This window comes from Neolamprologus multifasciatus, chromosome 20, assembly GCF_963576455.1.
Source record: "Neolamprologus multifasciatus chromosome 20, fNeoMul1.2, whole genome shotgun sequence".
In the NCBI taxonomy this organism is placed as follows: domain Eukaryota; kingdom Metazoa; phylum Chordata; class Actinopteri; order Cichliformes; family Cichlidae; genus Neolamprologus; species Neolamprologus multifasciatus.
Window position 1 is genome coordinate 2490754 of NC_140458.1, and position 13210 is coordinate 2503963.

The 13210-nt window shown below is 39.5% G+C and overlaps 1 protein-coding gene across 2 annotated transcripts in view; it reads right to left on the reverse strand.

Moving 5' to 3' along the window:
* itpr3 (inositol 1,4,5-trisphosphate receptor, type 3) overlaps positions 1 to 13210 on the reverse strand; it is an 87946-nt gene that overhangs the window by 19460 nt on the left and 55276 nt on the right. The window contains exons 26-35 of one of the 2 annotated variants that reach the window (XM_085147228.1): positions 11590 to 11616; positions 10587 to 10641; positions 10335 to 10500; positions 9748 to 9915; positions 4502 to 4621; positions 3974 to 4096; positions 2214 to 2414; positions 2004 to 2119; positions 904 to 1039; positions 693 to 818 (exon numbers count right to left, since the gene is read on the reverse strand). In XM_085147228.1, coding sequence (XP_085003354.1) covers positions 693 to 818; positions 904 to 1039; positions 2004 to 2119; positions 2214 to 2414; positions 3974 to 4096; positions 4502 to 4621; positions 9748 to 9915; positions 10335 to 10500; positions 10587 to 10641; positions 11590 to 11616 — 1238 coding nt within the window. Of the gene's footprint in view, positions 1 to 692; positions 819 to 903; positions 1040 to 2003; positions 2120 to 2213; positions 2415 to 3973; positions 4097 to 4501; positions 4622 to 7528; positions 7604 to 9747; positions 9916 to 10334; positions 10501 to 10586; positions 10642 to 11589; positions 11617 to 13210 lie in introns of both variants that reach the window. The other variant, XM_085147227.1, reaches the window with a different exon arrangement.

Consider the following 13210-nt stretch of genomic DNA (forward strand, 5'->3'; position numbering starts at 1 on the left):
TGACAGCAGCTTGTCCGTCTCTTTTAGGTAAGTTATTAATGGAAACATTAATAAACCTGTTGATTTAACTATTTTGCCTCCCTGTCTCCCTTTTTCAACCTGGACACCTTTTGTTACTTTCCCTCACCCCCGAACCTTTTTAGGGGAACGTAACACCTTGTTGGTGTAAAAATGTTTTATGCCAAACTCTGTTATCCAACTAAACCAGGGGTGGCAAACTCCAGGCCTCAAGGGCCGGTGTCCTGCAGGTTTTAGATCTCACCCTGGGTCAACACACCTGAATCAAATGATTAGTTCGTTATCAGGCCTCTGGAGAACTTCAGGACATGTTGAGGAGGTCATTTAGCCGTTTAAATCAGCTGTGTTGGATCAAGGACACATCTAAACCCTTGAGGCCTGGAGATGCCCACCCCTGAACTAAAGGAACAGGACGAGACTAAATTTCAAATTGGTTCTTTACTAAATTGTCTGTTATGTGAAGGCAGCACTGGTTCATCTGTTGAATTAGGAGGTTTTTAGGTGAGGTTTAACAAAAAAAAGGGAAAAATATAAAGAAAGACTCTGCACATTATTGTACATATAATGTTACAAAGCTGGATGCTTGTGTTAAACCTGGGTGTAGTTTTAAATAATGAGGTAAAGATTTACAATAGTTTATCAGTTATGATGATAAACTGTGGTGCTGTTCCTACCCGAGCCATGTCCACAGTGAAGTCCTCAAACAGATTCCAGATGTGGTTGGATGTGTAGATCTCCTTCATCTCCACCTCCGTGTCCACATAGCAGTGATTCACAAAGTTCACATAGGCAACTTTCACCTGGAGACACACAGGAAGTCAAGTTAGCTTTCTGGTTCAATCAAAGCAGTTTAAAAACCTTAAACCACACAAACGCGGTGAGAACCTCAGTAATGCAGTCCTCATGGGTCACCACTCTGACCACATCCTCCAGGGGCAGCAGGGAGGTGCATTTAATCTCCGTGTACACGTTCTTCCCCTCTGCACAAGCAGCCAGAAGCTCCACCAGAGAGATGTGGTACCTGCGGGGGGGAAATGATTTCACATTCAGGTCTCAGACGGAAACACGACAGCATGTTTGGGATGGGAAATAAAAGCACCTGATGGTAACTTGAAAAACTTTGTTGTCCACACAGTATTTAGACTCAAGTAAAATATATATGCACCCACACGTATATATACTTGAAAACAGATGTGACTTCTTATAGGGCAAAATCTGCCAGAACCAAATCTGTCAATTACATTTTTAAAAAATTAAATCAGTTCTGATATTCTGGAAAAACTAAAGATTGATAAACATTCAGTCCATTTTAACAAGTCATGACTCGTGTCTCCTGTTTTGCAGCTGTGGCCACATCAGCTGAAGGCTCGTGGTTTCCACTTGCTCGGATCTTCATCAGAAGAGCTCCGACTTGTGTTTATAGCAGCAGAGTTAAGGTGGTACAAACTTCTGCTCTGCTTCTTCTTTTTTTGACTGATGAAACAAATGAACTCCTCGACATCATCTGTAGCTTAATATGCAGCTACGCGCACAGAGCCATACTGACACACTGCATCATTGTGTCTGGGTTTTGGTATTAGAACAGTGACACAGCACTGCCACCATCACGTCAGATAGTGCATTACAACAATTGTATAACTATAAGTTCACAATCACTGCAAGAACTTCTCAAGAAAACATGTTTAGAAATGTAATAAAAATTTTAAGTAGCTGGTTCAAGATCAGAGGAGACACAAATTCCTTTTTGATTGAATCAGGAAGGACATATATGGCATAAAAAATGTTAAACATGCAGAGCTACATGCTGTTTCCTTTTATATCCTGTTATAGGATCATTTTATCCTGTTATTGTCTCCAGCTCGAAGCTTTCAGTCATTTAACAAATAAAATAGAATCCTGTCATTTCTTAAATGACCGCGTTATGGTTAGTATCAGGTTTTATGAAGATGGATTAATAAAATCATCATCATCGCTGCCTTGGTTACCTGAGTGGGCTGGTCTCACCGACGCCCTCCCTGCTCTCTGCCATCAGCTCCAGCATGACTTTAAACGAGTTTTTGTCGTTGTAAAAGACGACCACGTCCTCACCGGCGTTTGTTAACTACAAGAAGACACGAAAGGAAAACTTGAACGCATCAGCATGAAAACACGGGTTGATGTTTTAGTAGAAGCGAAGCGGTGCGTCTCATCCTCACCTCGGTCATGATCATGTCCTGACACTTCTTGACGTACTTGCCCTCGGCCTTGATGATGGTGTGGAGGAAGTTGAGGTACTGGACATGGCGGCCGTGCGTTGCCAGGCAGTGGATGAAGTGATGCAGCACGCTCTCGGAGATCTCGCTGCACAGTTGGTAGTTATTACTGAAGATGTGCTGCACTGTCTCCGCCTCCAGGAGCTGGACATGAACAAAGGAAAGTTTAGAAATCAAAAAGGTTTCAGGTCAGTCACATCAACACTGATGTTTATTTAGAGAAGACTAGTTTTGACTTTTTCATTACAAAACCCCCAACTGCCTCCTGAATGTTGGAAAATGTTGGGAATTTGTTTTCACTATGTCACTATGTCCCTGTGACATTTACGAGGACATCATACGGCCACTGTTCTATCAACATTTAAAACGAGTGTCCTCGTATGTGGCTCTCATTTTTCTGAGAAACAAAAATCAGGTAAAAAAAACAAAATCTGGTAATTCTTTGTTTTTACATTCATCAGGTCCCAGTCAGCCCAAATATCAGAGAAATGAAAAATGCATGACGTGGAAGAGTTCAGGTGTTGGGAGGTTGATATTCTTTCTCTAGCTGATTAATTTTCATTCAAGTCCCCTTCAGTACACCGAGCATTAGAGTTGTCAGAGAGGTTTCTCTCTACCAGCCACTCAAATCACTTTAGAAAACCCAGAGACAACCAGCATTTTCTTTAAACGAGCAAAAGTTGATTAGCTAAAGTAAAATAAATGAAAGCTGTTTAAACAGAAGTAACTTGATCAGGTGTTTTATGTAGAAGAAAATCCAACTGTACAAAGATTTCTGATTTTGGCTTATTTAGCTTCAGAGCTGACAGAAATGAAAGGTAAAGATAATTAAAAGTGATAGAAAACTAAAACGGAAAGGTTTGACTACACTGCATTTAAAGAGAATCTGGCAACGAGTGTCTCTAAATGTAGGCTGGGTTTATAAACGGAGGTAATTGGCTAATTGGAGTCAAGTGTCAGAAATTTAAACTTATGAGTGTGGTGCAGGAGATAAGATATTGAGACTGTTGTCTCACTTGACATATTCCTAAAGAAAAAGAAACACACACACACACACACTCGTTTTCATATCTTAGTGAGGACATCTCATTGACATAATGCCTAACGGATACCCTAAACCAGCGGTCTCCAACCTTTTTTGCTCCACAGACTGGTTTATGGCCGACAATATTTCACGGACCGGCCTTGTCGCGTGTCGCGGATAAATACAACAAAATAAAACTAGTACCGGTACCGAAAAAAAGAAGATTTAATCATAACACACGTGAAAAGACCCAGGAAAACCGAGTTAACAATAAAAACGATAACAAAATAACGCTGAAAACCAATAAAAACTATACATTTCACACCTGAGCCTCAACTCTCGCGGCCCGGTACCAAATGACTCACGGACCGGTACCGGTCCGAGGCCCGGGGCTTGGGGACCGCTGCCCTAAACCTAACCATAACCTAGCTGTAACCCTCACACTAAAACCACATTTTGAGTCCCAAACACGCCTCCAAACTCATTGGCGACGCACATCTTGTCCCCATAAGTGACTCTTGGTCCCCACAGGTATCGTAGCATCACAATTTCTGTCCTCACAAAGACGTCTGAACATGTAACCAAATCAACCACCCTTAAAGCGTTCTGAACGTCCACTCAGATTTATGAACTAAATAAGCATTGTGTATAACTTTGGCACATTTGTGAAGCAGCTTACCCCCGGGTTGAGAAACAAGTTGAGGTTTTTGTGCAACAGAGCCTGATTCTCTTGGTTGCCCATACAGAACTTCTGCAGGAACAGGTGAGTATACTTGATGATCTCCTGCATCTTCACATCATTCTGCACACACACAGACAAACACGATGGTTAGTCTTGGTTGAGCTGAACTCTCCTCTCAAATCTGGCTACAGCCAGACTATTTGAATATACACATATATTTTAATCGAACGAAAGAAATCCACGAACACCAGGGGCAAAAGTTACAATAAATATGAATGGCTGTTAAATAACAAATCTCAGCCTGTTTGATAAGTATTACATTATTATAACTACTCCACAGTTCAAAATGAAAAGAAGACTGGAAAAAGAAAGAACATCTGTAATAGGTTATTGATGAAAAACTCCACTGTGAGATTTCAATGTCATGTAAAAAAAGGCTGCGTGGCTTCAAGTGCAGCACTATTTGAATTGACCTGCTTAATTAAGCCTGCTAAGGTGCTTTTCATTTGGGCTGTCCTGTCTTACCTTGTCGTAGGAGACCTGCAGCAGGTCCAGCATCACTTTATGAGCACCCATGTTTTTTAGCAGCCTCTGCTGCTTCTTCCAAACTCCGCTGCTGCACATCTTATTCAACCTCTCCAGGATCTGCAGGGGGGAGGAGCGAGATGGCAGACAGTGGAGTCATGCAGTTAGACAGATGATGGTCAGTTTAACTTTCATTGGTTGAAATACTTCATTTCAATTTAGTTTTCTAGTGTCAATGTTAGTTTGTTTTTATGAGCGTTATTTTCATGGGTAAAGCAGATATCAGAGTGCAAGGACACCCTTCATTTTTTATATTTTGTTAGTAAAAGGGGAAATAGGTGCACTGTTTTATTGAAATATGTGCAAATATATGTGATACAGTTTACAACAAGCTTGAAAGTCAGTATTTGGTATCACCACCTTCATTCTTCAACACAGCCTGAATATTTTTCTCAACATTTCAACAACAACAAAGTCTTCAGGAATACTTCTTAGGCTTGTGGGACATCGGAAGCTCTTCTTCGGATGTTTGCTGCTTTTTTTGTTCCGTTCTTGGTCCCACGCGGCTTCAATAATGTTGAGGTCCAGGCTCCAGGGGGTGGGGGGGTCAATCCATGGCCGATTGTGTTTTTCTTTGCTTTTACTGCACTGGCACTGTGTTTATATTTTACAACTGATTCTTTGCTAAGCTGTCTGCTACGTGGAGACACAACACAGGTTTATCTCTTGAGTTATGTGTCTTTTTATCCTTGAATGATTCTTAGGTTTGCATTGAGCTTAATAAACAATAAGCACTGGGTTTAAATCTGGGACTCTCCACCATTTGACCTTAGAACTGAAGAAGCTTCTCGGATGAAGGTGAAACGTCTTCAAGCAACTTAAAGAAGTCCAGACGCTTTTCTTTGCAAGCTCCTTTGAAACAATAAGCACTGAAAAAATTCCAAGTCTGGCTCCATGAGAATAAAATATGATGAGGTTTGGCTGAAGACTGTTGCATGGTACTGTAGAGCCTGCAATTATATTTTTGTACATTTTTTCTAAGCTCTAAGTATCCCACTGTGTATTTTAGCTTAGTTTTAATTAACGATAGTATCTCTGATGGGCTGTATATGCTAAGAAATTAGTTTAATTTGCATTTTTAGCAATTAAAGTTTTCCCCCAAAGAAAGGATGCACTGTGTAAAAAAGTCTTTCATAAAGCCATTCCACATTTAGGAAAAGAAGATTTCTTTACACACTATGGGACCTTGTAGTACCATATCACCCTATTAGAGCACTTCGCTCTCGCTCTGCAGGCCTACTTGTTGTTCCTAGAGTATTTAAAAGTAGAATGGGAGGCAGAGCCTTCAGTTTTCAGGCCCCTCTTCTGTGGAACCAGCTTCCAGTTTGGATTCAGGAGACAGACACTATCTCTACTTTTAAGATTAGGCTTAAAACTTTCCTTTTTGCTAAAGCATATAGTTAGGGCTGGACCAGGTGACCCTGAATCCTCCCTTAGTTATGCTGCAATAGATGTAGGCTGCCGGGGATTCCCATGATGCATTGAGTTTTTCCTTTCCAGTCACCTTTCTCACTCACTATGTGTTAACAGACCTCTCTGTATTGAATCGTATCTGTTATTAATCTCTGTCTCTCTTCCACAGCATGTCTTTATCCTGTCTTCCTTCTCTCACCCCAACCGGTCACAGCAGATGGCCCCGCCCCTCCCTGAGCCTGGTTCTGCCGGAGGTTTCTTCCTGTTAAAAGGGAGTTTTTCCTTCCCACTGTCGCCAAAGTGCTGCTCATAGGGGGTCATATGATTGTTGGGCTTTTCTCTGTATCTATGAAGCGCCTTGAGGCGACATTTGTTGTGATTTGGCGCTATATAAATAAAATTGAATTGAATTGAATTGAACTAAAGATTTTAACATAAAATACATTACGTAACACACACAATGTAACACATTCATTACTTTTACACAATGTGTCTGTAGAATTATCTTTAGAACAACTAGAGTAGGTGCCGTGTTGGGCTCAGGGCTTTTTCACACATATTCTAAGTGATAAGACATTTTTTTCATTTCTGAAAACGCTAAAATGAATCTTATTTGTGAATAAAACGCATGTTTATTCATTCATTGTTTCCCGAGCGTTTAATTTAAAGACATACTTGGATAATACTGACAGTTTTCCCCAAGACTCAATTAGGGGCCCATTACTATTTCTTTAAATATACGGTGTTTTCAAAAATGTGTGTGTTTTATTCTCAGGTGGCGCAGGTGTGTAGATCATGTTTAAGCTATATTAAAATCAATAACCTTATGAACTTTTAAAAACTTTGACTTGTAGAAACTAAGCACATCTACAAATGAGTCTTACTCACAAAAAAGCCAACTGATGTTATTTCAGTTTACTTTCGTTCATTTAATTAATAAAATATTAAGTGAATCGTCAGATTAGCATTTTGTGATTTTGTAGCGCATGACATAAAACAAATAATAAATCACATAAATATTGATTATTAATGACGTTCCAATGTGGAAAGAGTGATTCATTGACAAAGGTCGTGATTAGAAATCGTACCAAACCTAATCTCTTTCAAAACACTGAAGAAATACAAGATAATTTGAAGTCATCGTGGCAACAACCGAACATTTGGAAGCTAAAATTTACCAGAACAGAAGGAAGGTTTTGATTGGTTGAATTTGGAATATAATTTTATACCAAATAAGGACTTAAATCTATCCTTTAATTTTCATCTTCGTTTCCATTTGTGACATTCTGCAGGTGTCGTTCACCAGAGAAACTAGTAGGAGAGAATAATGATGGAATTATCCTGAGCAGAGAAAAACCACCATCGCTGGAGAGATAAGAGATAAGATCACCACGTGCAGGACGTTTTCAACAGAGAGATCACAGCTGTGCCCTTGTTGATTAGTTAATAGATGATTTTTTGGAAGAACGTTCCAGAAAACCCAACAGACAGAGACAAATCAAAAAGAAAAACTGATCACATGTTGAAGAAACATTAACGAACGGGCGCTCTCACCTCTTTGACTTTCTGGTAGTTCTCGTTACCCTCCTTCAGTTTCTCCTTCTTGGGTGTTGCCTCTTGTGATGCCCCCTGCAGGATGCAGAGGGTCAGACAGCATATGCAGTTCTCTCCGGGTATGGCACCACACTCATCCTCACTGAGGACTTTACACTACATTTCTGATCCTAGTCAATATTCAGATTCACTTGTTAACCTCAACATTTACCAGCTCACTAGCAAACTAGCTTGGTTAGTGTTAGGTTTTGTTTTAGCCACATGCTAAAAAGGCAAACTTCAAGAAACTGGAAGATATTATATTCCAAATAAAGTCTCATATTGCAGCCGTTTCCCTTATAATCGTTTTGATTTAGGTGCTCCAAATAGCCACAAATCGCATTAAAAGAAAGGCGTGGACCTAACCCCAATCCTAATCCTAGATGGGTTACCAGAGGTTAAGGAGCAAATATATCACTAAGCAGACATGGGTAGCAGGGTAGAATAAGTGTGTGGGCAGATGTAATGTCTGCAAACACACCAGCACATCTAGTTTCTCTAGGAAGTGTACTGGAGGCTTGCACCAGTATCGGAGCCAAAAACAAACAGTTTGCGTACTGCAAACTGGTTATTGTTTATTCCAGTATTTCTTAAAACGTTGCCATCTCTTCTGGAAGGTTACTGGTTTTTAAACTATTTTTAAACTCCAACAGCACCCAGATTGGCAGGTTTAGAAGTTCCCTCGCTGGTGGAACCACATTTTTCTCTATGAGAAGTTGTGAAACATACGGAGTGAAGTCAGAAAGAGGATGAAGCTCTTTCTTTACATTAAATTTTTATTACAAAAACAACTTCTCATGTTAATGCGATTGGTTGTTTTCATTATCAAGCTAACATTTTAACAAAGCACGACTAGCTGGTTGGGTTTTTTTTTAACATGCAGTGTGAGTGTATAAGATGCATGACAACAAGAAACTAGTTCTAGAAAACATTTGAGAGTTTGAGTTTCTGCATTTCAAAGTATAAACAACAAGAAAGAAAGAATGAAAGAAGGAGAGATGCCATGCAGTGAAAGTGCCATGCCACATATAAACCTTATATCCACATGATACACCAGGAAGCCCAACACCAACAGGAAGTGAGTTTAAAAACCAGGATGCAAAAGTTCAAAAGATATTTTTATTTGTTTTTGTTTAGTACTTTAGTTTTATTAGTAGCATTTAGATTTTTAATAATATGTTGTTTTAAATAGTGACTGAATGGGGTAGTTGGTTAGTTAGTCGGTGGTTAATAAATTGGTTAGTTGTTATATTGACAAAAGTTTATGATGCCAATCAGCCACCGAGACACAAAGATCCTGTTGGTTCTGAAAAAAATTGAAATCTTAAAAGCAGTTTAGAGAACATACAAAACAAAGTAACACTGACTTCAGCTAATCTTTAAAAACCCTTTAAAACAGCCTCTAAAAGCCAGACTTATTCTGGGATTCTCCTCTCAGCCAGCCTAGTACATATGTACTGTTGTTATTTAGATATGGGAAGGTTTGAGCCAGTATTATAGACTTTAAAGACAAAGGACACAATAACAAGATAATATTTATGAAGAAAAATGGCCTTAGCTCCTCGGCATGAATACTTAGACAAAAACCGACCTCTTGGTATTTTAAAACTAACTCTGTTAAAATAAAACCTCATACTTTCATATTTCATGAATTTGATTATAATTGGTTTATTGGTCATATAGTCAATTAAAAATTATGACCACTGAATTAAAAAATACTGGCAGCACTATCCTACATCACCTTATTCTCAGCTTATCACATTCACAAGATTTTCAGAAGACTTGACCTCTGACCCTGATATTCGAACTCATCTGAGATTTTTCAGTTTGAAAGTCCTACGTGGCTTTGCTCTTGAGGATGCTGGTTAACAATGAAGCTGTCTGCAGCTGTCTGTGTTTGTGTCCACAGCACTAAGACTCTCACCAGCTGAGCTATGCAGGCTTTGTATTACACGTCTACATAAGACCTAACTTACGTACATTTAAAACCTTTGATTTGAAAAGTTTCTTCATAATTTCTCATCATGGGCTCCTGCATTCTCAAAGCTTTAGCTTTCACACACTCAGTATCACAATACAATTTAAAAATGTTTTATTTAAACAGGGAAAAAATCCACAGAGATTAGAAAATCTCTTTTGCAAGGATGCCCTTATCTTATTCTTATCTCATTAGTCCTTACCTCTGTTTTTTCCTTCTTGTCTTTCTTGTCCTTCTTCCCTTCTCCTCCTCCTGAGCTTTTCTTCTCCACCCACAGTTCAGATTTCTCCACCAACGTCCTGAGACGATCCAGATCTGCCTTAATCAGCTTGTAGTTCTCCACATCCTGAGCGGAGATCAGCAACTGGACCTGCAGTCACAACTTGGAGGATTAACATGAATATTCTGCAATATTTTTCCTGTTCTGAGTTCCCACAGAAGACTGTAGCAGAAAGCCTGAGTTAGCAAAGAAAGCACCGTTATGTTTGAGGTTTTATTAAACTAGCTAACGCAAAGAAAGCCTGGATATACTGAACTTTGCACTACACCCCTCAGGGCCACAGATCTCCAGGAAGATTTGAAAAATTCAGTGAATACAAAAAAATAGACCATTTGAAGTTAATTATGACAAGTTTAATGAAGAATTGCTGGTCTTAGCTAGTGTTGTGTACACTGATTCTCATGACTGTACTTCTGCTTTTTATTACATTTTAAGGGGTCAGCATTTTAGTTAAGAGACACTGGATTTGTTTTGTGCTTATTTATGTAGATTTTGCATGTCTGTGTCACCTGTTTGAAGGTATGTAACATCTCCTGTCGCTGGCTGAAGTGTCTGAAAAGCAGCTGCAGGGCTGCAGACACCAGAGGAGCGTAGTCATGCATTGTGAGGTGGATCAACACCCGCAGGAACATGCGACCACCTTCATCGTCCACCTCCAGGATACTGTTCCCTTTTCTGCACACAAACACACAAAGTACTTAAGATGTGTGTATGTTGTATTAATAAAACCTGTGCATGAATGCATGTCCAGCGATACACACCCAACTCCAAACATGGCCTCTGCCTGCTCTCCAATGAACTGCAGGTTGATGGTGGCTGAGTAGGGACAAAAAGGCAGAACTGAAATTAATTATTCATGGTTTCACACCAAGTTGCTCATACGGTTCACTCTAAATGTTACCCATTACTGTGCAAAAGTCTTGAGCCAACCCTCATTTCTTGATGCTCTGCTAGGAAGATGGACAACATGTGCAAGCATAGATAGAAATACAAACAGTATGGATCATTCTAATAAGCTTGAAAGTCAATATTTAATATGACTAGATTTATTCTTCAACACAACCTGAACTCCCTCTTATTTAACTCTCTTAGGTAAGCTATCGTCAAATTCCTTTAATTATTCTTTAGCAATAATTTCCAGTTTTCTTGAACAGTCCAAACCTCCTCTTTGGATCGGTTAGCTTGTTCTGTTCTCTTTCAAGATGATCCCACACTGCTTCACATTGTGGAAATCTTTCAATCTAAGTTCTGTTCATCTGGACGCTGAATGAACAACGGGCTGTGAGGTCAAAGACCACTGATCGATGGTCATGAGTACCAGAGAGTTGGGGAATGGCTGCAATCACAGCATTGTAAGATGGTGAAAGACGTCCCCTTTAGCCCCCTCCTCGATTCAGAGATGCTTTCCCATTTACGTGAAAAGTGTTCTTTCAGTGGTGCTAGTTTCAGTCATGTGCAAATGTTTCTGTTTATAAGGTTGGAAACCTGCAGTCAGCTGAGACTAAAGGAAATCACCTGGATAAGTAATGAAACGTTTCACCCACTGAAAACGCTTCGTCCAGATGAACACTTTACTTACCTGGATGATTGAGCATCAAGACATTCCAATCTAAGTCGTGCACCAACTATTAAGAAATAGGGTTAAAGACTTTTGCGCAGTAATTTGTGTTACAATAATAAAATGACGTAAACTGGTGAAGAAATGTGGCATGTGCTCTCTGTAGGGTCTTCTTTGCCTCTAATATGAGCTTATCTATGCACTACCTGTCATGTCCATGTTAACCGGCACATCTGAAGCATAGGGAGACAAGTAACACAAGCACCGTAAGAAAAACTGCAGGATGGATGTTCAGGTAGACAACACGCAAAAGTTTTTCTAAAATCCGTGTAAATTTATCCCATCTCATTAAAGTTTTGTTAAATATTCAATTCTTAGATTTATCATATTTTAACGGGACCTGTCTACCTCTTTCCATATACATATTTTTATTTCTGGATCCTAGTAGAACAACCTCACAGTTTATGTCATTACCTGGACCCAGCATTTTGAGTTTCTTGTGTTCTAGTAATATTTTGTTATGTTATTATGTTTTATGTTCAGGTTCATTTATAGTCTTAGTTATTCCATTGTGAGCTTCTTTTATTCTGTTTAGATTCTTGATTATTAGATTCCCTCTTGTGTCTTTGCCCTCTGTGTCTCTCGCGGTGTGTCTGTGTGTATATATGTGGTGAGCCCTCGCGTCTTGTTTCCCTCCTTGTGTTCCACTCTGTGTTTCTCCAGCCCCTCATGTCTCCTCTCTGTCCCCCCGCTCGTCTGCCTTTCCTCCACTCCTCATTTATTGTGAAGGTCTCGTGTTTCCATGTTCGGTGTGTCCTGTTTTGCTTCCCCTGTGGCGTCATGTTAATTCGTGTCAGCTGCGTTCCCTGAGTGTTCTCACTTTCCTCGTTATCTTTCCGTGTATCTATTTCAGCGTCTCCCTCGTACCAAGCTGTGTGTTTTAATTCTAATTTAGTTTTCTCTATTGACTTGTTTCAACAAAAAAGCTGGATTTTGTGTTAAAGTCCTGTCTAAGAGTCTGCGTCTGGGTCCAATCCTGCCTGCCACACACAGTTCATGACAGTTTAAAACTAATAAAAATCTATATTTATCTTATAGTTGGCCTTGGTGCAGCCCTGGCTGTACTACTATTAAGCAAACAAAAATTTTGAGGAAGGAAAAAAGGAAAAAGCTGTGCAGCTTATGACTCACAGTGAACAGTAGTGCGAGTAATGACCTCATTACTTGAAGAGTTGTCCATGAAAAAATCCACCATTATAACAGTATATGGATTTCAGAAAATAAGGAAAAACATAACAGGTCCCAGATTATTTGAATTGTGTTTTTAGGTATTTAGATATATGTTGGAAACTAATTCTTCCCTCAGGGAAGTGCTACAGGTGCATCAGCACAAAGACCGACAAACTCAAGAATAATTTATTCCCAAAAACCATAACCACGCTGAAGTCACACATGCACTGAAAACACAGTTCCACCCCCCCAATCCAAGCACTTCCCTCCATAAACAGAACACACATCATCACTGTGCAATACCTAATTTACGTGCAATAAACTACACCGTAAATATATGACACTATTTGTATTCCTGACTTGCATATTTGTACATTGTATATTTTTGAATACTGTTCAAATGTATATAGTGCTGCAGAACTGTGCACTTTACCCCCCCCCCCACACACACACATGTATGCAATAGATGTGATGATGAGATACATGTGTATAAAGGCTTTCTATTCTATTTTAATCAAAATACAGCATTTCTAAAATTAAACTACCAACTACCACACACATGCACATGCATGCATAGAGAAGCAGAAGACAACTTTT